Below are 27,181 nucleotides of genomic sequence, written 5' to 3' on the forward strand. Positions count from 1 at the left end.
GCTCTAATAGCATTAATATCTAGTATGAAGTTCTAATAACATGAATATCCATTATGAAGTTCTAATAACATTAATATCCATTATGAAGCTCTAATAACATTAATATCCAGTATGAAGTTCTAATAACATTAATATTCAGTATGAAGCTCTAATAACATTAATATCCAGTATGAAGTTCTAATAACATTAATATCCAGTATGAATCTCTAATAACATTAATATCCAGTATGAAGTTCTAATAACATTAATATCCAGTATGAATCTCTAATAACATTAATATCCAGTATGAAGTTCTAATAACATTAATATCCAGTATGAATCTCTAATAACATTAAAATCCAGTATGAAGCTCTAATAACATTAATATTCAGTATGAAGCTCTAATAACATTAATATCCAGTATGAAGTTCTAATATCATTAATATCCAGTATGAAGTTCTAATAACATTAATATCCAGTATGAAGCTCTAATAACATTAATATCCAGTATGAAGTTCTAATAACATTAATATTCAGTATGAAGCTCTAATAACATTAATATCCAGTATGAAGTTCTAATAACATTAATATCCAGTATGAATCTCTAATAACATTAAAATCCAGTATGAAGCTCTAATAGCATTAATATCTAGTATGAAGTTCTAATAACATGAATATCCATTATGAAGTTCTAATAACATTAATATCCATTATGAAGCTCTTATAACATTAATATCCAGTATGAAGCTCTAATAACATTAATATCCAGTATGAAGCTCTAATAACATTAATATCCAGTATGAAGCTCAAATGACATTAATATCCAGTATGAAGCTCTATAACATTAATATCCAGTATGAAGCTCTAATAACATTAATATCCAGTTTGAATCTCTAATAACATTAATATCCAGTATGAATCTCTAATAACATTAATGTCCAGTATGAAGCTCTATAACATTAATATCCAGTATGAAGTTCTAATAACATTAATATCCAGTATGAAGCTCTAATAACATTAATATCCAGTATGAAGCTCTAATAACATTAATATCCAGTATGAAGTTCTAATAACATTAATGTCCAGTATGAAGCTCTAATAACATTAATATCCAGTATGAAGTTCTAATAACATTAATGTCCAGTATGAATCTCTAATAACATTAATATCCAGTATGAAGCTCTATAACATTAATATCCAGTATGAAGCTCTAATAACATTAATATCCAGTATGAAGTTCTAATAACATTAATATCCAGTATGAAGCTCTAATAACATTAATATCTAGTATGAAGCTCTAATAAAACTCTGTTTGCAGGTCGAGGTGTGGCTGAGCCGTGTGGAGGAGGCGATGAGGGAGGCAGTGAGGAGGCACACAGCCGAGGCTGTGAGTGTGTATGAGGAGCGTCCACGGGAGCAGTGGGCTTTAGAGCGCCCGGCCCAGCCGGCCCTGACCGCCACTCAGATCTGGTGGACCGCTGATGTGGAGCTGGCCTTCCAGCGCATGGCTGAGGGCTTCGACACCGCGCTGCGGGACTACAGCAAGAAACAGGTGCACAGTCAGGCTTTCACGATCAGGACCTGTTTTAGCTTATAACAGCGTTCTTCCTAAGTGATTTGGTGAATCTTTGGGTATCAGCTTAAATGAATTTACATTTTAATTGAATTAAGTTACATTTTGAATTAAGTTAATTAATTAATTAATTTGAATGATCCAGTACTCTTTTAATTTTAGGTTCGTTACTGCTGTTATAAAGGGGACAGTGATTGCGCAAATGAACTGAAACAAGCTGCGAAAATGTTAGCGCCTCGTGTGTGCTATGCTAACAGGCCGAGCCTGATGTTTAAGACATGTTGCCCTAAGTTTCTCTCTAAGGTTCTCTGTACTTACGTGTCTGCCATAACTCATCAAACCTGAAGATTGCTGTCAGACAGTGGTTTGTTTAGTGTTGTGTTTAAACCCTGGCCACTAGAGGGCAGTGTTGTGCCCTGTCTTCAGATCCCACAGTTCTGATCGGCTTGACAGCGTTTATTAAAGTCAGCGATATATCGTCTGGCTCACAGTATGGCACTCTATCACAGGTCTGGGTGGCGTGCCGTTCCACCACTGACAGCCACAAATGGTGGTTATCCTCAGACGGGACAGGTGGCTCGTCATCGTTTCCTCTACGGCTCTCATTTCACCCTGCCCCTCGTTAGCTTTGCTACACCTGCGTTTAGGTCAGATAGATGGAGCTGTTGGGAGTCGGCGGAGTTGATGGAGCTTCTGGGAGCACCGAGCAGCTCCCTCATCCTCGGCGTGATGAAGTGTGTGTGTGGCTGAGCCGCACAGGCCGCAGTAAAGCGGCGCTGCCTGTGTTCCCGCGCAGCGCGTGGAGCTGTCAGCAGCAGCCCGTAAGGTTAGCACGTCCTTGGCCGGCGTTTGAATAATCTGCCTGTTTCTCTGCAGACCCTGATTGGACTCGCTGTCAGACGGCGCCGTGATAAATGCGGCCCAACCTGAACTGCTTTTACATCTCATACACCCCAGCCGGGGGGGTGGGGGTGGGATTACATCTCATTTGCCTGTTCCACTGCCCTAACCTTATACACACACACACACACACACTATATATATATAATAATACTATTCCACAGATACAGTACTACTGCTATCAAACTGCACCATGCGGACAAAAGTATTGGGACACCTGCTCATTCTTTCACTGTTTCTTCTGAAATTAAGGGTATTAAAAGAGCTGATCCTGATTATGTTGAAGTAACTGACTGTACTGTCCAGAGACGAAGGCTTATTACTAGATTTTCGAGGAGCATTGCTGTAAGGATTTGATTGCATTCAGCGACAAGAGCGAGGTAGTGAGGTCAGGATGCTGGGGGGCAGCATGGAGCCAATAGGTACATGAGGTTGATCTGCTCCAGAGAGTCCTATTCTATAATCTATTGGGAATATACAAGCTGTGCGTGTGCATTTGCACATCTGTGTCAAAAATGGATGCGTTCATCAGAAGGGGTGTCCATAAACATTTGGACATGCAGTGAATATGGTTAGGGTTAGGATTATAAACAGGCTATCACCCATATATGTAAGTATATGTATATGTAATATGAAATGCCCTATATGTGTAACTATATAACACAAATGTGTTTAATATTATACACATTAATATTATATATATTTAAATTATATAATAATGATGTTTTAAATATAGATGTAATCTTTCATATAAAGCACAAACTAAAGGACACTTCAGCTGGTCTTGTAGGTTAAGCCTTTTCTGTTTTACTACAGAGTCAGGACATATTTGTATTGAAGATACAAACACACACACACACACACACACACACACACACACATGCCCATACACACCCCCTGACACTCGCGACACACACCCACACAGTACCCCCACATTGATAAATGAGCTCTGCGCTTATTTAGCCTCCTGACTGGAATATATGACCTTGCTCCATAAATGCAGAGGGATGTGTGTGATGAGTGTGTATGAGTGTGTGACCCTGAGCCCCTGCCACTGCTGTTATTATTACCATCCACTTCTCTCTGGCATGTAAATTGATATAATTACTGTAAGCACAGGCCACAAAGCTCACTGTATGCTCACACACAGCCCATTACTGAGCCCCCTCATAACTCTCCAACATCTGCCCCTCTCCTCCAGACTGCTCAGCTCAGCTCCCTGATAAACACGCTGATGGGGGAGCTGAGTCCAGGGGACAGGCAGAAGATCATGACCATTTGCACCATGGACGTCCATGCCAGAGACGTGGTGTCCAGACTCGTCGCTCAGAAGGTTGGGTCATGTTTACTGTCTCACATCAGCAGCGATTAAAGAGGCTGGAGGAGTTCAGTCATCCAGTGGGGTTGGATTTCTGAGGCTTTTATGGAGCTTTTTTTACTTTCACATTTAGAAAAGCACTACACTACATGCTGAGTCCTGTGCAAAAGTTTGGCCACCCTAGTCTAATTTCACGTGTGAATGTCTGTATGTATGTATGTATGTATAAATATATATATATATACATACACATATGGGATATTCTTTTTATATATAGATGCATACATCTATCTATATATATATATATATGGATATAAGCATCTTTATGTAACAATTGTATATGTACTATATGTGATAGCAATAAATATAAGAAATAATAAATTGCAGTAACCTATATATATATATATATATAAATTATGTCTATCCATATCTATATATACATATATTTATATATATTTACTTATAGATGCTTACATCTATATCTGTCTATAGATACGTACATATATTTAATACATATTTTATATATAAATTTGTATTGTATGTATTACATGTGTGTATATATGTGATAAAAATATATCGCACATTTGTTGTGTGTATATATATATATATATATGTGTGTGTGTGTGTGTGTGTGTATGTTATAATGATTTGGTAATGATTTTACTAATGGTTTAGTAAATTAATAGAATTATGTTTGAAAAATGCAGATTTTTGGTATTTGGGTGTTTGTTTTGTTGTTTTTTCCTGTAGAGGATTAGTTTTACTTACGTACCTTTTTTAAACAACAGTGCCTAAACCTTTGCACATTATTTTAAACGACAATGCATGGTTTATTTAAGAGGGACAGAGCACATTCATTGAAATGCTGTCCCCTGTTTCGTCCAGGTGAGCAGCGCTCAGGCCTTTACCTGGCTCTCTCAGCTGCGACACTGCTGGGATGAAGATCAAAGACACTGCTTCGCCCAAATCTGCGACGCCCAGTTTCCCTACTCCTACGAGTACCTGGGCAACAAACCGCGGCTGGTCATCACACCGCTCACAGACAGGTACGGCTGCTGATGCACATTCTCATAAAATGGAAGATACATCAAATACTACAAAAATCCAGTGTTATTCACATATATTCATTCAGTGACAAGAGCAGGTCAAAGAGACCAGGATGTTGGATGATGATGATCACCACCCCACCTCCTCCCCAACTCCCCAACTCATCCCATCCAAAAGTACTGGATGGAGCTCCTCCACCATCATTCCAGAGAGAACAGTTCCTCCACTGCTCCACAGCTCCTCAATGCTGGGGGGCTTTATACCCCTCTAGCCCACGCCTGGCATTATTAGGCAGCATGGTGCCAATAGGGTCATGATGTTGATCTGCTCCAGAGAGTCCTATTCTATTGGCAGTACTTCTTCTCTACAGGGACTAGACAAGCTGTGTTTGTGCATTTGCACATCTGTGTCAGCAATGGCTGCAGTTTAAAGTAGCTGAATGCATTCAGTAGAAGATGAGTCCACAAACTTCTGACCCTTGATTATGCTATACTTATTGTATACATGGATGCTCTGTGCTTGTGACTAGGCATGGTGTTGTTTGTATACACAGGTGCTATGTGACCCTGACCCAATCTCTACACCTCACCATGAGCGGAGCTCCTGCAGGGCCGGCCGGAACAGGCAAGACCGAGACCACTAAAGACCTGGGCCGGGCGCTGGGGGTGATGGTGTACGTCTTTAACTGCTCCGAGCAGATGGATTATAAGGTATCATTACACATGAATCTTTTCTATTGTTCTCCTGCCTTAGACCCTGACCTGGACCTGGAGTTACCTGCGCAGGTCTTGTGTATTAGAAGTGATGTGCAGTGCAGTGTGTGTTCGCCCCTCAGTCCATAGGAAACATCTTTAAAGGCCTGTCTCAGACGGGAGCGTGGGGATGCTTCGATGAGTTCAACCGCATCGCCGTGGAGGTGCTGTCAGTGGTGGCGGTGCAGGTGAAGGCCATACAGGACGCCCTTCGCCACAGGAGGACCAGGTGGTTTAGGTTTAGACTGTTGACAGGTTCAGATTTCCTGCAGGAAACCGGTCCGAGTTCTCATCTGCTCTGTCTCCTAGGTTTGTCTTCTTGGAAGAGGAGATCAGCCTGAGGCCCAGCGTCGGGATGTTTATCACCATGAACCCAGGCTACACCGGACGAACCGAGTTACCTGAGAACCTCAAAGCTCTCTTCAGGTACGAAGGTGGTGGTACAGATATTTGGGCTGTGGGCTGATGGGCATCTCCCAGGAATATCATCATACAGAACCATAGCATTGGTTTCTGTGGGCTACGAATACAGCACAATTCATCAAATGCAGTACAGTTAATTAATGCAGTAGATACAGCAGTTAATACATCAAATAATGCCTTTAAATATAAAAAATATAGTTATTAGACATATTTAATGTCATAATGATTAGACCAATAGAAATTTTTACATTGACTTCTATTGATAGTTAATATTTATAGTTCTCTATAGTCTCCTCACCCCATCACTCTACCCCCCGTCTCTCAGCAGTGAGAGGGTTCTACTGCAGAAGCTCCAGATCTCATCAGAACAGATAAAGCAGCTGAACATGAATCCAGTAAAAAGGAGAAACAAGAGCTTCTCATTCTGAAGAAAGAAAGTAGTGAGATCTTGTTGGTGAGCTAGTCTGAAGAACAGAGCTCGGTTCCTCCAGGGTTCTCCTGGACGCCCCCCAGTCCAGCCAGCACAGCGTGGAGGATGTGTTCACCTCCATCAGCAGCAGCAGCAGCAGCAGCAGCTCACCTGATTCACCATCATTAAGCCCTGATTTACCGCCAAACCAGGTGTTGATCTGAGGAGAACTCTAAATAATACTAGACTACATGAGGAGAACTTGGAACTTGGAGATGTTCTAATGATGAACACAGTGATGGAGAAGTAGGAGTGTAGGAGTGTTATTATTAGTGTTTATTATTATAATATGAGTGTTTTACTGGGGAGTGCTGCATGTGTGGATCTCTCAGATGTGTTCTAGTTGAAGTAGGAACGCTTTGTAAATGCGGTGTGTTCCTGTGTTCCTGTGTTCCTGGGTTCCTGCAGGCCGTGTGCTATGGTAGTGCCGGATATGGAGCTGATCTGTGAGATCATGCTGATGGCTGAAGGCTTCCTGAATGCCAGGCTCCTGGGCAGGAAGTTCATCACCCTGTACAACCTCTGCAAAGAGCTGCTCTCCAAACAGGTGCCCTGAAACACTGAGTGTCCCTAAGCGATGGTTCAGCCGCTCACCTTGAAGTATATCTAATAACACCTCACTCTGGGTTCTAGATAATAGTGAGTCAGAAACCACTTTTAGAGATCACTGAAAACCTCCAAACAGTTTGAGGACACTAAACATTGACTTATGCGTACTGTTAGCAGACTTTATAACCTACATATGGCCTTAATAACCTATACAGGATGTTCATAATCTACAAAGGGACATCCTAATTATCATACAGACTTCATAACCTAAATAGTGACTTTATAATTCATGTTGGAACTTGCATAAGGACGTCGTAACCAACATACAGACTTTATTACATTCTCATAAAGACTTCATAACCAACATGGGGACTTTATAACAAACATACATACTTTATTACCTACATAGAGACTTAATATTTGTCATACAGACTTTGTAACCTACATTTGCATAGTCTAGGTTGAACTTGAATAAGGACTTTTTTTTTACCTTCACAGGGACTTCATAGCCTAAATAGAGACATTACAACCTACTTAAAGACTTTATAACTAACATACAGATTTTATTACCTACATAAGGACTTACCTATACAGGACCTTCATGATCTACAGACGGGCTTCATAACTGTCATACAGACTTTCTAACCTACATGGGGACTTATATCACATGCATAAACACTTAATAAGGTATTTTATGTCAGTGTTTGCAGAATTACACACTATTACACACAATATTAACATAAGAGGCCTTTAAACTGTAGTGCTCCATTTATAACACTGTTTTTAAGCCCAGTTCATAAAGCTCTATAAAGGGTTATAACATCGTCAGCCTGCAGGGATCATTTCCATGTGTATTATTTAGATTTAGGGGCGTCTCTATCTGGTGTCTGACATCCTGCACCGTGTTGTTTTTGAAATGCTTATGGATGAGTCTGTTGCTGTGACGCAGGACCATTACGACTGGGGCTTACGTGCAGTGAAGTCGGTGCTGGTGGTTGCTGGTGGGCTTCGAAGAAGAGACAAGACCCGACCAGAAGATCAGGTGATGTTCTTTAACCTTCTCTGCAGTATTGCAGCTCGCTCGCTGACCTCTGACCTCGCCATGACCTGCTGCGTGTGCAGGTGTTAATGCGGGCGCTGCGAGATTTCAACATCCCCAAGATGGTGACAGACGACGTTCCCGTGTTCCTGGGCCTCATGAACGATCTGTTCCCTGGTGTGGAGGTCCAGAGGCGGATGGATCCGGGCTTCGAGGAGCTGGTTCGGCAGAGCGCCCTGGAGCTCAGGCTCCAACCAGAGGATCCGTTCGTCCTTAAGGTCAGAATCACACTCAACAATTAGAATCAGTGAAGAGGAGGGTGTGTTTACCTTCATCTCCTAATGGCAGCTTATTTAGTGCTCCTGGGCTCCCCCTACAGTTGGGGAGTGTAGATCACTGCCGTCATGGACAGCTGTACACATGCATTTCTGGACAGTGTGAGAGCTGCAGAAGCTTGATCTGAAGGTGGAGCAGCATGTGGGCTGTAGAGGCGGTAGAGTAACACTACAGGATTTTACACTAATATGACTCTATGGGTTCTGCAGCGTTACACAGCAGTTCTGGAGAGAGGTTCTCCACCTGCAGCTCCACCACCAAACCTTCATATAGTGCAGTAGCAGCAGCAGCGCTCCGGCCCGGAGTGGGAATGATGGAGAAGCCGTTCTCATTATTACAGTCAGTGGAGTGTCAGCATGATCCTGAAGCTGCTGATTTAAGGTGGAACTGATACCAACTGAATTTGATGTGATACTTTGACCGGAATAGGTTCCATAATAGCTAGAACATGTGTTTTTATTAGTTAAAGGCTACAAATGTTTCTTTAAGGGTCCCATAAAGAATCATGTTTTTATGGGAATTAAAATCAAAGATTTTTCACTTGATGTAGGGTTCTTCAGATTACAAACATGGTTCTTTTTGGAACCAAAAAGTTGTTCTTCTGTGGCATTGAACCATTTCTACAATTTAGTTTTTCCCGAATTATCCCAATTTTAGTCATTTCCAGTTCACCCGCTATCTAGAACCCCCCTATCTCATCAAGCACTAGGAGTTTGAAGGCTAGCACAGTCTTCCGCCAAGACACTTCTTCTCAAACTGCTGCTGACACAACACCTCAACGTGCTTGGAGGACGAGCTACGTCAGCTGACAGACGCCCGCACTGGCTAGCATCGTCCTCACTGACGGTCGGCTGTGGCATCCCTGGGAATCAAACCTGTGCCCTGCTGACGTTAATGATGACGATGATGATGATAGAGCGAAGACTGTCTAGTCTCTCTTTCGTCATGATTGATATTGGGTTCTGGGTTGTAGGTGGTTCAGCTGGAAGAGCTACTGAGTGTCCGTCACTCCGTATTTGTGGTGGGAGGGGCCGGCACGGGGAAGAGTCAGGTAAGAATGTCTATTAAGGCAATGCCAGCCTTTTCTCTTCATGTGAGAATTTGAGAACCGTAATCATTCAGTGGCTTCCTCCTCATTCTCTAACAGATCCTGAGAACTCTCCACACAACCTACGCCAACATGAAAAGGAAGCCCGTCTGGAACGATCTCAACCCCAAGGCCGTGAGCACAGATGAGCTTTTCGGATTTGTCCATCCAGCCACTCGTGAATGGAAAGATGGTAATGGCTTTGGTTGTTCTGAGTTTCTGTGGTATTATACTGTCTGCTGCTGGGGCTGTGGGTTCACTCCCTCCGTGATGGTCACCTGTTTTAGGCTTGTTGTCCTACTTCATGCGTGACCAGGCCAGTAACCCCCAGCCTGGTCCCAAGTGGATCGTTCTGGATGGAGACATCGACCCCATGTGGATCGAGTCTCTGAACACGGTCATGGACGACAACAAGGTGCTCCTCTATTCGCTTATTGGCGTGATGCTTATTAGCTTTTTAGCAATATGTAAATGTGGCCAAGGCTCTGATAGGCCAAGGTATTTTATTCTTGCATATGTAAAGTGTATGTAAATGAGATTATCGCTACATTAACAGAGCTTCTGTTTTCACTAGGTTCTGACTTTAGCCAGTAACGAGAGGATACCCCTCACCTCTACGATGAGGCTGGTTTTTGAGGTCAGTCATCTGAAGAACGCCACTCCTGCCACAGTGTCCAGAGCTGGAGTCTTATACATCAACCCACAGGACCTGAGCTGGAACATGTACGTCTCTGATGACCTGATTTGTCGGTTTCTAACTCCCCAAAGTGATCACTGAGCCCAGATCAGTCTGGTATCTGAAACATGTGCTTCTTCAGTTCACAGTGGGAAATGCTAAGCTAACGCTGCTAACAAACACTAGACTTGGACTGTCATCTCATCTCTTTGTAAGTGTCTGTCTGTCAGCGTGTCTCTCAGAGCTCCTCCAGATCTTCATTAGTTTGGTAGATGGATGTGGTTTAGACTGGGTCTTACTTTAGTCTAGAAACCCAGACAGAACCTGAACCTTCTCCGCAGAGCTGAGGAACACTGGAGGAACCGCTCTGATTTTAGCTTTACTAAGGTCTGTCCAGAACGTTCTCATATTCATGTAGCTTTTTAGTCCACTCCAGTGTTTGTTAGCATTGTCAGGCTAGCATCTCCCATTATAATCTAAAAGCACATGTCAGATACACTATATGGACAAAAGTATTGGGACACCTGTTCATTTATTGTTTCTTCACATTTTTTATGTAATTTATTTTGCAGGTATGTAAACAGCTGGATTGACCGACGGCAGCGACAGACAGAGCGAGCCCACCTCACCATCCTGTTCGACAAATACGTCTCGCGCTGCATAGAGCAGATGAGGAGCTCGTTGAGAACCATCACCCCAGTCCCAGAGAACAGCATGGTGCAGGTACGATACACACACTCATGCATAGCACATTACCAGTCCCACCAGTCCCACCAGAAAGTGTGCTTGTTTCTGCTGAAGTCGCTGTAGATCCGGAATAATCAGCTCGGGATTTTGAGGGCTTCCATAGGTATTTCCATTTCTCTCTCTCTCCCGTCCTCAGATGCTGTGCTCATTGCTGGACTGTCTGTTAACCCCTGAGAATGTTCCGGCTGACTCTCCACGCGACGTCTACGAGATGTACTTTGTGTTCGCCTGCATCTGGGCTTTTGGTGGAGCTACATATCAGGACCAGGTCTTGCTTTTGTTGTTGTTGGGAAACCAACTACTTACTGATACCCTTGGTTTCAGAACAAATGCTGGTGTCCACATACTTTTGGACATGAACCAAGCATTGTAGATGTTCAGGATTTCATGTTTAAAAAACCCACTAACAATTCTGTTTTTATTGAATGACAGAAACGTGCCAGTGTAATGTATCCCTGTGTTACCCCAAAAAAAGAATGCGTGACCGCTCGGTTGAGTTGCCCAGTTAGGGTAAACAGAATTGGACGTTAAAGTTAGCTCAGCAAAAATACTGCACAAGATCATATCTCCAGCTTCCTTACTAGACTGATTTGATGTTTTACCTTCAGATTGACCTTCAGATCTTATATAAAGCCATGTACTCTTTACATAACAGGAAGTGAGCTAGTGGTGCTCTGATCCTCACTGAAGAACAGCTACATATTTGTCCATATTCTATTTAGCACAGTAAACCTGAATTTCTGTAATACTTGTTAGTTAACGCCTAGAATTACCCTAACTGGGCGAGTCAACCGGCTGGTTGATGTGCACATATGCTTCCCGAATGGGTCGTATGAAATAAATATTCAGGAAGGGTTAAACCCCATATGAGCACGTCTGTAGATTCAGTGTGCATTTCTCTGCAGCTTCGTGATTACAGAGCTGAGTTCAGTCAGTGGTGGATCAAAGAGATGAAGAGCGTTAAGCTGCCAGCCCACGCCACTGTTTTTGACTTCTACCTGGACCCCCAAACCAGACGCTTCGTACCGTGGGCTGAAAAAGTTCCCTCCTTTCAGATGGAGCCAGACACGCCATTACAGGTCAGCGACGCTGGGAAGGTGCTGAAACTTTCAGGGGTTTGGAGAAACTTTTGCGATCGCTGCCGGTAAACTCCACAGGCCTCCCTTTCTTTCCTGAATAGCACGCTGTGAATAGTTCCCTTTGTCTTCCTGCTCGCCTCTTTCCCGAGAAGCCCCGCACCCCCGCAGCGAGCGGTTTTAATTTCACAACAATAACAGGCTAATTTAGAGCAGTTAGCACATTAGAGAGGGTCAGTGAACAAAGTGAAAGACGACGGCAGCCCCAGCCGCGAGGTTAGTCCGCTGTCAGATGCAGCACATCTCAGCCGCTGGATCTTATTACCACTATACACATCACCCAGAGCGAGCGAGAGAGAGAGAGAGAGAGAGAGAGAGAGAGAGAGAGAGAAAGAGAGAGACTTATCTTTACTTTTATATTATCTCTCTCTCTCTCTCTCTCTACAGTCTGATCCTCTGATTTCTCTATTCTTTAATCTTTATTTGGCTGCTGGTTAAAAGTAGTCACATAACTTAAGCAATGTGCCTGATATCCACGTGAAATAGTAGATACTAAGTAATTCATAATGGATACTGTATAATTCATAGCAGATACTGAATAATTCATAGTGGATACTGAATAATTCATAGTAAATACTGAATAATTCATACTGGATACTGCATAATGCATAGTAGATACTGAATAATTCATACTGGATACTGCATAATGCATAGTAGATACTAAATAATTCATACTGGATACTGCATAATGCATAGTAGATACTGAATAATTCATACTGGATACTGCATAATGCATAGTAGATACTAAATAATTCATACTGGATACTGCATAATGCATAGTAGATACTGAATAATTTGTAGCAGATACTAAATAATTCATAGTGGATACTGAATATTTCATACAGGATACTGAATAGTTCATAGTAGATACTGAATAATTTGTAGTAGATACTGAATAATTCATAGTAGATACTGAATAATTCATACTGGATACTGAATAGTTCATAGTAGATACTGAATAATTCATACTGGATACTGAATAGTTCATAGTAGATACTGAATAATTCATAATGGATACTGAATAATTCATAGTAAATACTGAATAATTCATTCTGCATACTGCATATTTCATAGCAGATACTGCGTAATTCATACTGGATACTGTATAATTTATATTAAGTACTGAATAATTCATGGTGGAAACTCAATAATTCATACTGGATACAGGTTCATTTTTAGTGGATACAGGACGATTCGTGGTAGATAACCTATAATTCATCCTGGTTACTGTAGAACCCAGGAGTGTATTAAGTGCGTATCCAGCCTTTAATTAAAGGACAGATAAGCTGCATGTTTGTATTTATGTGATATGATTATTAATTAAGGTGCTGCTGTTTGTGGTGCAGGCGGTGCTGGTGCCCACGGCAGAAACGGTGCGGCTGCAGTATTTCCTGCGTCTGCTGCTGGAGAGAGCTCAGCCTGTGATGCTGGTCGGAGGATCGGGGACAGGAAAGACCTCTCTGGTCAAACACCTGCTGGACTCACTTCCGGACAACTTCCTGTCGGTCAGCGTGCCTCTGCACTACTACAGCTCCTCCTCCAGTCTGCAGAGTGAGTCTCTGTAACTTAGTGAGGACTCTGAACCTCCTGCAAGTTGAACAGTGCCTCCTAGTGGCCTGTATAAGGAACTTCACTTCATCCACTAAGAGCAGCTTGTTTTTCCTGCTTATCAACAAGTGGTTCAGTTTTACAGTTACGGCACGTTAATGAGTGAGGGGGAGAAGCTTGATTATTGTAATTAATTACTTAATTGATTGATTGATTGATTGATTGATGCATTTGATTTGTATTATAGGCACATGAATGTGCCAGACAGTTCAGTAAATTACACTTTCAGAATTTTTGCTAACTCAGATGTGCCCCCTACTGGACCATCAGGAATACCATGTACCACAATTTCCAGTCTGTTTCCAGGTCATATAGTGCTGTATATCACACTTTTAAACTTTAATGTTATCAGGTTTGATCCCCAGTGCTGCCACAGCCATCCGTCAGCGACTGTCCACTCTCTCTCTGTAAGTGGGTAGGACGGTCCCCCGTCTCCCTCCATTATTCAGCATGGGTGATGCTAGCCAGAGCGGGTGCCTGTTAGCTGATGTAACAATATTAGCAGTTAGCGCTCTCCTCCAAGCGTGTTGAGCTCCAGTGGTGTTGCGTTGGAGGCAGTTGTAGAGGAAGATGTGGGAAAAGACCATGCTAGCCTTCAGCCTCCCAGTGCTGGTAGCACCGTATGCTAGACGGAGGTTCTAGTTCTGTGGTAGGGGGACTGGAAATGAGTCATTTAAGGAGAAAATTGGGGGGAAACTACTGTTGACCAATGACCGAGCTACACCTTCTAAATAAACCATTTACCCTCCCCCCACCCTCCACCCTTATTTTCTTCAGGGCTGTTGGAGAGACCACTGGAGAAGAAAGCAGGGAAGAACTACACTCCTCCAGGCAGCAGGAGACTCATCTACTTCATCGATGATATGAACATGACCGCCGCCGACAGCTACGGCACAGTGCAGCCACACACGCTGGTACGCCAGCACCTGGACTATAAACACTGGTGAGGAGAGAAACACCCTGAAAATGCATCCGCTCTGTAGATTAGACCGTCAGACGTGTGAACTCTGGGCTGGTTTTGTGTGCAGGTACGACACTCAGAAGCTTTGTCTGAAGGAGATTCACAACACTCAGTATATAGCCTGTATGAATCCACAAGCAGGATGCTGCACCATCAACCCCAGACTGCAGGTACACCATCACCTGTCCTCCTGTTGACATACACAGGGATTTCTAATATATACACTATATGGGCAAAAGTATTGGGACACTCCATTGCATTGCTGTGAGGATTGGATTGCATTTAGTGACAAGAGCGATAGTACGATCAGGATGTTGGATGATGATGATCACCACCTCCTCAACTCATCCCATCCAAAAGTACTGGATGGAGCTACACCACCACCATCATTCCAGAGAACACAGTTCTTCCACTGCTCCACAGCTCCTCAATGCTGGGGGGCTTTATACCCCTCTAGTCCACGCCTGGCATTATTAGGCAGCATGGAGCCAATAGGGTCATGATGTTGATCTGCTCCAGAGAGTCCTATTCTATTGGCAGTACTTCTTCTCTACAGGGACTAGACATGCTGTGTGTGTGCATTTGCACATCTGTGTCAGCAATGGCTGCAGCTTAAAGTAACAGAATGCATTCATTAGAAGGGGTGTCCACAAACATTTGGACAGTGTATGCATAGCAAAGTTCTAATGAAATAAATATTTAGAACTCAACTGTAATAAAAATAAACTTTTGAGTAAAATGATAATAATTCATATCCAGCATGAATTCCTCAGCACTGTTGCTTGAATGTGTTGCAGAGGCATTTCTCAGTGTTAGCGATGAACAGCCCCAGCAACGAAACCCTAAACTCCATCTTCAGCTCCATCCTCGTCCAGCACCTGCAGAGCCAGACGTTCAGCCCGGAGGTGGTCAGCATCAGCCCGGCTCTTGTCCAGGCAGCCATCGTCCTCCACCACAAAGCAATCTGCCACTTCCTGCCTTCCGCCAATAACTTCCTCCACCTCTTCAGCCTGTGGGACCTCTCTCGCCTCTTTCAGGTGAAAATCGATTGGCAATGCACTGATGTGGAACATCACAACACGTGATATATATATCTGAGCTGAAATCATTGATTTCACATAGATTCATCATTATACATGCATGTAGACACCTGTATGTGTGTGTGCTTTTTCAGGGCCTGCTGTTCTCCAGGCCGGAGAGTGTGAGGCAGAGTTGTGACTTGCTGCAGCTCTGGGTGCACGAGTCTAGGAGAGTGTACTCTGACCGGTTCTCCGACCTGGCCGACCAGCAACTCTTCCACAGGCTGCAGGCAGACGCAGCTCGACAGGCCTTTATGGTAAACAGATACTATGTTGTACAAAACATTAGTTTATAGTGGATACTGAATAATTCATAGTGCATAGTGAATAATTCATAGTGCATAGTGAATAATTCATAGATACTTATTAATTCATAGTGGAAACTAAAGTATTCCTTATAATTACTAAACAATTCATAGTGGATACTGAATAATTCATAGTGGATACTGAAGTATTTCTTATAATTACTAAATAATTCATAGTAGATACTGAATAATTCATAGTGGATACTGAATAATTCATAGTGGATACTGAAGTATTTCTTATAATTACTAAATAATTCATAGTAGATACTGAATAATTTATAGTGGATAATGAATAATTCATAGTGGATACTGAAGTATTCCTAATAATTACTAAATAATTCATAGTAGAAACAGAATAATTCATAGTGGATACTGAATAATTCATAGTGGATGCTGAATAATTCATAGTAGATACTGAATAATTCATAGTGTATACTTAATAGTTCATAATGGATACTGATGTATTTCTAATAATTATTGAATAATTCATAGTGGAAACTAAATTATTCATAGTGGATACTAAAGTATTCCTTATAATTACTAAATAATTCATAGTGGATACTGAATAATTCATAGTGGATACTGAATAATTCAAAGTGGATACTAAAGTATTCTTTATGATTACTAAATAATTCATAATGGATACTGAATAATCCATAGTGGATACTGAAGTATTCTTTATAATTACTAAATAACTCATAGTTGATACTAAATAATTTTATAGTAGGTGCTAAATAATTTAGAGTACATATTCCATAGTGAATAAATTAGAGTAGATACTGAGGAATTCATAGTGGATACTTTATAATTCATAGTAGATAAAGAATAATTCATAGTGGATACAGAATAATTCATAGTGGATACAGAATAATTCATAGTGTATACTGAATAATAAGTAAAGTCAGGAGGTGTTTGTTATGGTTGTTTTATGGTAAGCGTGTTTTGTCTGTTAGGGACTTGAGGAGCAGCCTGTGCTTCAGGAGCCTCTGATATATCTGCACAGCAGTGCCGGGGCTGGGGAACCTGCCTATGCTCCAGTAGCGGGGTGTGAGCAGTTAAGCAGCATCCTGACCGAAGCCCTGGACAGATACAACCAGCTTTACTCCACCATGAACCTAGTGTTGTTCCAGCAAGCCATGCTACATGTGTGAGTGTTCTGGTCCAGTCATCTGAGTGTGGTGTGACAACAGCACAGGCCACACCCCCTCACTGTCCACTTTACTGTCACACTGTCTTATAAATGTACTGTTTAATACTGTATTCTTCATACTGTACACATACTGTTGTTAATACTGTATGTGTTTGATCTGTGAAGGTGTCGCATCAGCCGTATCTTGGCTTGCCCTCGAGGCCACGCCCTGCTGGTGGGGGTAGGGGGCAGCGGAAAGCAAAGTCTGACCCGCCTGGCTGCTTACTTCTCCAACATGGACGTCTTCCAACCCACAGTGCACAAAGGCTATGGCCTCCAGGAGCTGAAGGTAACAACCTCGACACAGATAGCTATCCATAACACCACTACAGCCAAACAGCAGCTCTAAAAACAGGAAGTGCGTTTCATTGGTTTTAAGATGGTCAGTGGGTGCTGGACAGCCATGCATAATAACATTAATATCCAGAATGAAGCTCTAATAATATTAATATCCAGTTTGAAGCTCTAATATCATTAATAACCAGTATGAAGCTCTAATATAATTAATAACCAGTATGAAGTTCTAATAACATTAATATCCAGTATGAAGCTCTAATATCATTAATATCCAGTATAAAGCTCTAATAGCATTAATATCCAGTATGAAGCTCTAATAACATTAATATCCAGTATGAAGCACTAATAACATTAATATCCAGTATGAAGCTCTAATATCATTAATAACCAGTATGAAGTTCTAATAACATTAATATCCAGTATGAAGTTCTAATAACATTAATATCCAGTATGAAGCTCTAATAATATTAATATCCAGTATGAAGTTCCAATAGCATTAATATCCAGTATGAAGCTCTAATATCATTAATAACCAGTATGAAGTTCTAATATCATTAATATCCAGTATGAAGCTCTAATAATATTAATATCCAGTATAAAGCTCTAATAGCATTAATATCCAGTATAAAGCTCTAATAGCATTAATATCCAGTATGAAGCTCTAATATCATTAATAACCAGTATGAAGTTCTAATATCATTAATATCCAGTATGAAGCTCTAATAATATTAATATCCAGTATGAAGTTCCAATAGCATTAATATCCAGTATGAAGCTCTAATATCATTAATAACCAGTATGAAGTTCTAATATCATTAATATCCAGTATGAAGCTCTAATAACATTAATATCCAGTATGAAGCTCTAATATCATTAATATCCAGTATAAAGCTCTAATAACATTAATATCCAGTATGAAGTTTTAATAACATTAATATCCAGTATGAAGCTTCAATAACATTAATAATAATATTTAGCAGAATTTGGGTTCTCAAATTATTATTTCTGAACTGGTCTGTTTCATCAGAAAAATGAAATATGATCTGTAGTGTAATGTTCTATGTTGGTGGTGTGGCCCACCCTCAGCTGAAGGTAGTTCAGATGATAGTGGTCTCCTCTCTCCTGAGGTGAAGATAAATGTAGAATGGCAGTAATTCATTAACTGAGATCAAGTTTTCTTTTAGACAACATTTCCCTGATCAATCGCCCTGCTGCTGCTGCTGCTGCTCACCATTGATCCCAGTTAGTCCAGCCTGTAGGATTGTCAGATCCCATTAAACAGCCTGGCCAAATATTTCAATGCCCTATTGATGAGGCTGCTGCTATCGGTTCATTCATCAGGGTGTGTGAATCCTGGACCTCTCGGGTGATTGATCCGCACGCTGGACACATGCGAGGATGACCCTCTGACGTTAACCATTTAAAGCCTGAACCATCAATTAATTGCCAGAATTAATCATCCTAAATCTAATTAAACTAGAGTGTTTCTTTGATCTTCTGACCAATGATTAAAAAAAAGAAACTAAACATTTTAAATATGTGACTTTTATTGTGTATCATATTTGATACATCAGAGTTCTTTGATCAGAAAGCTTTTTTTTCTTAAACAAACAAAGACACTTAGAGCACGAATTACAGTTTGAGTCATTTTAAATGTAGAAATCTGTATGTATTTTTCTGGTGCATAAATATGCATACATTTTCTTATTTCTGCAATTAATTATTCTTTCTTTCATGTAGCATATTTAATATAAAATGACATTTTTATATTGTTGTTGTTATGTATGTATTGTTAAATGTGTATTTAAGATAATAATTGTTTAGGGTAAATACTTGTTTTTATTTTGAACCACTTTCAGAACCATTGCTTTAAAAGACTGAATTCTTGTTGAGCTGTCATTTAGATATGAATGTTTTTAGAACGTAGAAAAAAAGGTTCTGTCATCAGGAGGTCAGAGAATAGATGCCACAGCCATCCGTCAGTGACTGTCTGTGTTCAGGTGGATCTAGCGGAGCTCTGCGTAAGGACTGGTGTGAAAAATCTCCCCACGGTTCTCCTGCTGACTGATGCTCAAATCCCTAATGAGAACTTCCTCGTCATCATCAGCACCCTGCTCTCTTCAGGTCAGACCCTCTCTTAATTTAGTTAGAAATTCATACTGGATATTAATGTTATTAGAGCTTCATACTGGATATTAATGATGTTAGAGCTTCATACTGGATATGAATGTTATTAGAGCTTCATACTGGATATTAATGATGTTAGAGCTTCATACTGGATATGAATGTTATTAGAGCTTCATACTGGATATTAATGTTATTAGAGCTTCATACTGGATATGAATGTTATTAGAGCTTCATACTGGATATTAGTGTTATTAAAGCTTCATACTGGATATTAATGCTATTAGAGATTCATACTGGATATTAATGTTATTAGAGCTTCATACTGGATATTAATGTTATTAAAGCTTCATACTGGATATTAATGTTAATAGAGCTTCATACTGGATATTAATGATGTTAGAGCTTCATACTGGATATGAATGTTATTAGAGCTTCATACTGGATATTAATGTTATTAGAGCTTCATACTGGATATTAATGTTATTAAAGCTTCATACTGGATATTAATGTTAATAGAGCTTCATACTGGATATTAATGATGTTAGAGCTTCATACTGGATATGAATGTTATTAGAGCTTCATACTGGATATTAGTGTTATTAAAGCTTCATACTGGATATTAATGCTATTAGAGCTTCATACTGGATATTAGTGTTATTAAAGCTTCATACTGGATATTAATGCTATTAGAGATTCATACTGGATATTAATGTTATTAGAGCTTCATACTGGATATTAATGTTATTAAAGCTTCATACTGGATATTAATGTTAATAGAACTTCATACTGGATATTAATGCTATTAGAGATTCATACTGGATATTAGTGTTATTAAAGCTTCATACTGGATATTAATGCTATTAGAGATTCATACTGGATATTAATGTTATTAGAGCTTCATACTGGATATTAATGCTATTAGAGCTTCATACTGGATATTAATGTTATTAGAGCTTCATACTGGATATTAGTGTTATTAAAGCTTCATACTGGATATTAATGCTATTAGAGATTCATACTGGATATTCATGTTATTAGAGCTTCATACTGGATATTAATGTTATTAGAACTTCATACTGGATATTAATGTTATTAGAGCTTCATACTGGATATTAATGTTATTAGAGCTTCATACTGGATGTTAAAGGTATTAGAGCTTCGTTCTGGATATTAATGTTATTAGAGCTTCATACTGGATATTAATGTTATTAGAGCTTCATACTGGATATTAATGTTATTAGAGCTTCATACTGGATATTAATGTTATTAGAACTTTATACTGGATATAAATGTTATTAGAGCTTCATTTTAGATGTTAGTGTTTGTAGAACTAACAGCAGGGGGCACTCTGAACACTCTTTCTTATATCAGTGATGACTCTGGGATATAATGCTCAGTAATTTGTCTAAGCTGGAATGAAGAGGGCTTGTGGGTGGTTGTTATCCATTACTATGAGATGTCTCTGAGGTACTTGTAACCCCCCCCCCCCCCCACACACACACACCTAAAATGAATTTCTGGCCCCGCCACTGACTCTTAAAGCGCCCCCAGGGAGGCCCCCTCCTCAAACACTCACACACCCTCTCACGCCACAGGGGGCCTCATTGTGCTCTTGTCTGATGAATGGGAAACACATGTAAATGCGGCGGGGGAGTGAAGTAGATTAACGGCGACAGGGACAGACTTCGGTGGCGTTGGACGGAGGCCTCAAACACACAGATGGTGCTGCTCATCTGTCACTGATGTCAAACACGGGTCAAAAAGACCAGCTCTGGGCATGTGCATCAGACATCTGATGATTTCAGATTCTAACAGCATCACAGTCACTAAAGACACTCTACATGTAGGTATTGTGATATACACTGAGGAGGCGGAGCTACAGTCTCTCATTAGTGCATATTAATGGTGAGTATTAATAACACACTCTACAGGTGAGGTACGGGAGCTGCTGAGTGAAGAGGAGGTGGATGCAGTGGTGAAGGCAGTGAAGAAGGAGGTGCGCTCTCTGGGCCTGCTGGACACCACGGAGAACTGCTGGAGGTTTTTCATAGGCCGGGTCCATCAGCAGCTCAAGGTCTTTGAGCTCAGCTTCAGTTCATCACTTTAACCCTTTAATACAGAGACAAGGCCTGATTACGGTCATTCTTCATGTTTCATTCTTCACTTCTGTGTGTGTGTGTGTGTGTGTGTGTGTGTAGGTGGTGCTGGGTATGTCTCCAGTAGGAAGCACCCTTCGTGTTCGAGTACGCCGATTCCCAGCTCTGCTCAGCTGCACTACAGTCGACTGGTTTCACGAGTGGCCACAGGAGGCGCTACACTCAGTTAGCCTGCATTTCCTACAGGAGCTCCCAGCCATCGAGGTGCGTTAGTGTTCGGGTTGTGTGGTATGATGGTGTCTGTCATTGGACTGTAGAAATTCATCCACAGCCTGCTTTCCTACGGGATGTCCATGTGTCCATTAAAAGGTCTAAAATGGTCTGAAATTAAATATAAATAAATTACAAATACTACTGAGTTCAGTACAAGCCTGAGTACAAATACTGTCTGATTATAAATACTACTGAGCTCAATACAAGCCTGAGTACAAATACTGTCTGATTACAAATACTACTGAGTTCAGTACAAGCCCGAGTACAAATACTATCTGATTACAAATACTACTGAGTTCAGTACAAGCCCGAGTACAAATACTGTCTGATTACAAATACTACTGAGTTCAGTACAAGCCTGAGTACAAATACTGTCTGATTACAAATACTACTGAGTTCAGTACAAGCCTGAGTACAAATACTGTCTGATTACAAATACTACTAAGCTCAATACAAGCCCGAGTACAAATACTGTCTGATTATAAATACTACTGAGTTCAATACAAGCCCGAGTACAAATACTGTCTGATTATAAATACTACTGAGTTCAATACAAGCCCGAGTACAAATACTGTCTGATTATAAATACTACTGAGCTCAATACAAGCCCGAGTACAAATACTGTCTGATTATAAATACTACTGAGTTCAATACAAGCCCGAGTACAAATACTGTCTGATTATAAATACTACTAAGCTCAATACAAGCCCGAGTACAAATACTGTCTGATTACAAATACTACTAAGCTCAATACAAGCCCGAGTACAAATACTGTCTGATTATAAATACTACTGAGCTCAATACAAGCCCGAGTACAAATACTGTCTGATTATAAATACTACTGAGCTCAATACAAGCCTGAGTACAAATACTGTCTGATTATAAATACTACTGAGCTCAATACAAGCCTGAGTACAAATACTGTCTGATTACAAATACTACTGAGTTCAGTACAAGCCCGAGTACAAATACTATCTGATTACAAATACTACTGAGTTCAGTACAAGCCCGAGTACAAATACTGTCTGATTACAAATACTACTGAGTTCAGTACAAGCCTGAGTACAAATACTGTCTGATTACAAATACTACTGAGTTCAGTACAAGCCTGAGTACAAATACTGTCTGATTACAAATACTACTGAGTTCAGTACAAGCCTGAGTACAAATACTGTCTGATTACAAATACTACTGAGCTCAATACAAGCCCGAGTACAAATACTGTCTGATTACAAATACTACTAAGCTCAATACAAGCCCGAGTACAAATACTGTCTGATTATAAATACTACTGAGTTCAATACAAGCCCGAGTACAAATACTGTCTGATTATAAATACTACTGAGCTCAATACAAGCCCGAGTACAAATACTGTCTGATTATAAATACTACTAAGCTCAATACAAGCCCGAGTACAAATACTGTCTGATTATAAATACTACTGAGTTCAATACAAGCCCGAGTACAAATACTGTCTGATTATAAATACTACTGAGCTCAATACAAGCCCGAGTACAAATACTGTCTGATTATAAATACTACTGAGTTCAGTACAAGCCTAGGTACAAATACTGTCTGATTATAAATACTACTGAGCTCAATACAAGCCCGAGTACAAATACTGTCCGAGAACAGTGCGAGTCGGAGACAGTGGTGAAGACGCCTGAACTGCAGCGCTGGCTACGCCGCTGTGTTTGATCTGACATTGATTCTAGTCTTCAGGACAGTTGTAGTGTCCTCTCCTCACAGTTCTCAGCTCCAGCTCGATCCCTCATCATTAGCTGCACTCTGAAGTGAAGACAAATGGGTGATCACATGCACCACGAGCGTGATGACAGTCTCTCTCTCTCTCTCTCTCTCTGTGTGTAGTGTTGTTTTCGCAGTTCCAGTGTAACGATCACTAAGCAGGATCATTTATGCTAATGAAGCAGCAATGATTAATACACACAGACTGACCCTCTAAGGAGCCACAGCTGTTTCAGGCACAGCCAGACTGTGTGTGCGTGTGTGTGTGTGTGTGTGTGGGAAGACTCCAGAGCAGCTGTTAGCACACAGTCCATCAAGATCATTGTTTTTAGACCACACACACACACACACACTATGTGTCCAAAAGTGTCCGGACAGATAGCCTACTATAGCCGACTACAACCACTATCGAGTCCAAGACAAGTCCAAGTACAAACATTATCGAGTCCAAGAGAAGTCCAAGTCCAAGACAAGTCCGACTACAACCACTGTCGAGTCCAAGAGAAGTCCGAGTCCAAGACAAGTCCGACTACAACCACTGTCGAGTCCAAGAGAAGTCCGAGTCCAAGACAAGTCCGACTACAACCACTATCGAGTCCAAGACAAGTCCGACTACAACCACTATCGAGTCCAAGACAAGTCCGAGTACAAACACTATTGAGTCCAAGAGAAGTCCGACTACAAACACTATTGAGTCCAAGAGAAGTCCGACTACAAACACTATTGAGTCCAAGAGAAGTCCGACTACAAACACTATTGAGTCCAAGAGAAGTCCGAGTCCAAGACAAGTACGACTACAACCACTATCGAGTCCAAGAGAAGTCCGAGTCCAAGACAAGTCCGACTACAACCACTATCGAGTCCAAGAGAAGTCCGAGTCCAAGACAAGTCCGACTACAACCACTATCGAGTCCTAGAGAAGTCCAACTACAACCACTATCGAGTCCAAGACAAGTCCGACTACAACCACTATCGAGTCCAAGACAAGTCCGAGTACAAACACTATTGAGTCCAAGTCCAAATACTCTCCGAATACAAGTAATATCTAGTCCAGTGCATCTAGTCTAAGATGAGTCCAAATACTATTGTGTCCAACAATAAAGTCCAACTGCTTTGAGTTGCAGCCCCTGCTGAGACAGGCGTATGAAGCCCCCCAGCACTGGGTTGTAAGGTTCTCTGGAGTGATGGAGCTCCACTCCGTTCCTTTGGGATGAGTCGGAGTGGCACGGAACGGGATAGAAAGCCGGGCGACTCTGCAGGCTGTGTTTTACCAGCTGTAAGCCATTACTCTACCCAGGCACCAGGGTTCAGATTGAGTCAGTGCAGCCACCTCCCAACTTGGAGATGAATTCAGGATTTATAAGGATGATATTTCAGGGCTGTCACGGCCTGAGTATGTTAAAGAGCGCTTAATCCAGCAGCTCCATCTCTCTCGCTCTCCCCCATCTCCCCCATCTCCCCCTCTACCTCCGCTTCTCCTCCTTTACAGCCCGCCATTCAGGAACCCATCAGTCTTTTCATGGCTCACGCTCACGCCAGCGCCAGGCAGGCCGGAGAGCGCTACTGGCAGAGCGAGCGCAGGCACTACTACAGCACGCCCAGCAGCTTCCTGGAGCTGCTCAGACTGTATGGGGGTCTGCTGGGGGAGAGGGACCGGCAGCTTCAGGAGAAGCTGGAAAGACTGCACTCAGGCCTCCAGAAGCTGAAGACCACTGCTGTGCAGGTACGGGTGGGCGAAAATAGACCCCCCCCCCCACACACACACATTTATTACTCCTTCTAATGTTTAGAATCAGAACCAGGAGCAGAACATCAGCTGCAGATGATCAGAACATGGTTGGAGAGGATTATTCTGGAGGAGTCGGTCTGATTTAAACCTCAGACGTTTAGTCTGGTCTGATCTTGATGGATGGTTGAAGTGAGGGGTGAAGAATATCACCATGGTCAGATCCAGAGAGCTCTCTGAGGCCTTCAGGAAGAAGGGTGGAGATGTTGTAGAGGAGTCTGGGAAGGGGTTTAAACTGATCTTAGAACTGTTAGAGATCAGACGCTGTTCCACTGTCCATTAAATCATCTACAAGAGCTGACCAACATGACCAGGTCAGACCGTCCCCTAGCAAGATCAGTCCAAGCTCAGAACCACAAGATGAGTAAAGAAGACGACTCCAGCAGTCCTCAGATGTTTGAAGCGTCGTCACAGCAGCAGGTAGATCTCCAGTCTAGTCTGATCTACCATCAGTATTATGATAAAATTGCCTTAAACCAGCTATTCAGAACTCCATCAGTACCAGCCGGCCCTCAGGCCGGAGCGCTCTGAAGGCCGGAGGTGTGGATTAGAGCTGTGGTTTAGTTATATTGCACACTGATAGTTTATTCAGAACCCGCTGAAGGCTGAGGTTCTCCTCATAAACCTTGGGTCTCAGAGTGGAGATGATTGCTTCTGCCTCTTTAACCTAGGATTTATTATTTAAATGATTCTGAAATGTTTATGTAACTGAAACCTATTATAAGATACAGAGTGTCCCATCTCCTCCTTATCGCTCTCAACGTCTGTAAGTACAGTCGTCTGCAAAAGTTTGTGCGCCCCTGTTCAAAATGAAAAGTGGAAATAAGTGGATAAGTTCCCTGCAGGAAATGTGGGATTGGGGCTCAGCGGTCTAATGCGCTGCCACTACAGCCCAGGGGTCACGAGTTCAAACCATAGCTACGCTGCTTTGCCATCAGTGTCCAGAGTCAGAGAGAGCACGATTGGCCGCGTTCTCTCTCCGGGTGGGTAGATGGCGCTCTCTCCCCTCATCACTCTTAAAGCGATGTTGGCCGGCCCAGGCGTCACTGTTCGGTGGTACGGTGGAGCTGGGGACCCCGCGCTTTCTTCAGAGTGTGACGGCTGCCTGGATAAGAGGTGGTGTCTAGTGTTGGGAGCATTGCTTGTGCTAGGGGGCGCTACGAAGGGGTGAGTTAACTGCTAGTACCAAATTAGTATAGAAATGTAATGTGTGTGTCTGTGTGTGTATGTGTGTGTGTGTGTGTGTGTGTGTGTGTGCGTATTGGTTAGGTTGAGGAGCTGAAGGCTAAGCTGAACTCTCAGGAAGTGGAGCTGAATGAGAAGAACCGAGCAGCTGAAGCTCTCATCACCAAAATTGGCCGGCAGACGGAGAGAGTGGGCCAGAAGAGGGAGGACGCTGATCTGGAGGAGCAGAGGGTAAACGGGCAGCACAGCCTCTCAGTGGGTCTTCCTCACCCTCCCTAAGAATCGTGGGTAATATTTGTTTCTGTGCAGGTCGCAGCGATCCAGGCGGAGGTGACTCTGAGGCAGAGGGACTGCGAGAATGACCTGGCTAAAGCAGAACCAGCTCTAGAGGCTGCCACCGCAGCTTTAGATACACTCAACAAGGTCACACACCATCACCCCCTCTGTCTTTATTATTAATAATAATGCTCTGTGATATACACTGAGGAGGAGGAGCTA

The 27,181-nt window shown here is 41.8% G+C and overlaps 1 protein-coding gene across 1 annotated transcript in view; it reads left to right on the forward strand.

Moving 5' to 3' along the window:
* The window catches only part of LOC140556574 (dynein axonemal heavy chain 11), a 74,852-nt gene that overhangs the window by 20,114 nt on the left and 27,557 nt on the right, over positions 1 to 27,181 (forward strand). The window contains exons 30-58 of the mRNA XM_072680638.1: positions 1,298 to 1,531; positions 3,654 to 3,785; positions 4,656 to 4,816; positions 5,371 to 5,527; positions 5,653 to 5,798; positions 5,879 to 5,995; positions 6,870 to 7,008; positions 7,960 to 8,052; positions 8,133 to 8,327; positions 9,359 to 9,436; positions 9,533 to 9,665; positions 9,760 to 9,887; positions 10,047 to 10,195; positions 10,721 to 10,871; positions 11,032 to 11,163; positions 11,801 to 11,974; positions 13,378 to 13,582; positions 14,417 to 14,582; positions 14,668 to 14,770; positions 15,398 to 15,637; positions 15,775 to 15,936; positions 16,938 to 17,131; positions 17,300 to 17,462; positions 19,471 to 19,594; positions 21,529 to 21,671; positions 21,796 to 21,957; positions 25,202 to 25,435; positions 26,768 to 26,914; positions 26,993 to 27,106. Of these exons, the coding sequence (XP_072536739.1) occupies positions 1,298 to 1,531; positions 3,654 to 3,785; positions 4,656 to 4,816; positions 5,371 to 5,527; positions 5,653 to 5,798; positions 5,879 to 5,995; positions 6,870 to 7,008; positions 7,960 to 8,052; positions 8,133 to 8,327; positions 9,359 to 9,436; positions 9,533 to 9,665; positions 9,760 to 9,887; positions 10,047 to 10,195; positions 10,721 to 10,871; positions 11,032 to 11,163; positions 11,801 to 11,974; positions 13,378 to 13,582; positions 14,417 to 14,582; positions 14,668 to 14,770; positions 15,398 to 15,637; positions 15,775 to 15,936; positions 16,938 to 17,131; positions 17,300 to 17,462; positions 19,471 to 19,594; positions 21,529 to 21,671; positions 21,796 to 21,957; positions 25,202 to 25,435; positions 26,768 to 26,914; positions 26,993 to 27,106 (4,476 nt within the window). The remainder of the gene's footprint in view (positions 1 to 1,297; positions 1,532 to 3,653; positions 3,786 to 4,655; positions 4,817 to 5,370; positions 5,528 to 5,652; positions 5,799 to 5,878; positions 5,996 to 6,869; positions 7,009 to 7,959; positions 8,053 to 8,132; positions 8,328 to 9,358; positions 9,437 to 9,532; positions 9,666 to 9,759; positions 9,888 to 10,046; positions 10,196 to 10,720; positions 10,872 to 11,031; positions 11,164 to 11,800; positions 11,975 to 13,377; positions 13,583 to 14,416; positions 14,583 to 14,667; positions 14,771 to 15,397; positions 15,638 to 15,774; positions 15,937 to 16,937; positions 17,132 to 17,299; positions 17,463 to 19,470; positions 19,595 to 21,528; positions 21,672 to 21,795; positions 21,958 to 25,201; positions 25,436 to 26,767; positions 26,915 to 26,992; positions 27,107 to 27,181) is intronic.

Source organism: Salminus brasiliensis, chromosome 5 (genome assembly GCF_030463535.1).
Source record: "Salminus brasiliensis chromosome 5, fSalBra1.hap2, whole genome shotgun sequence".
NCBI classification, from domain to species: domain Eukaryota; kingdom Metazoa; phylum Chordata; class Actinopteri; order Characiformes; family Bryconidae; genus Salminus; species Salminus brasiliensis.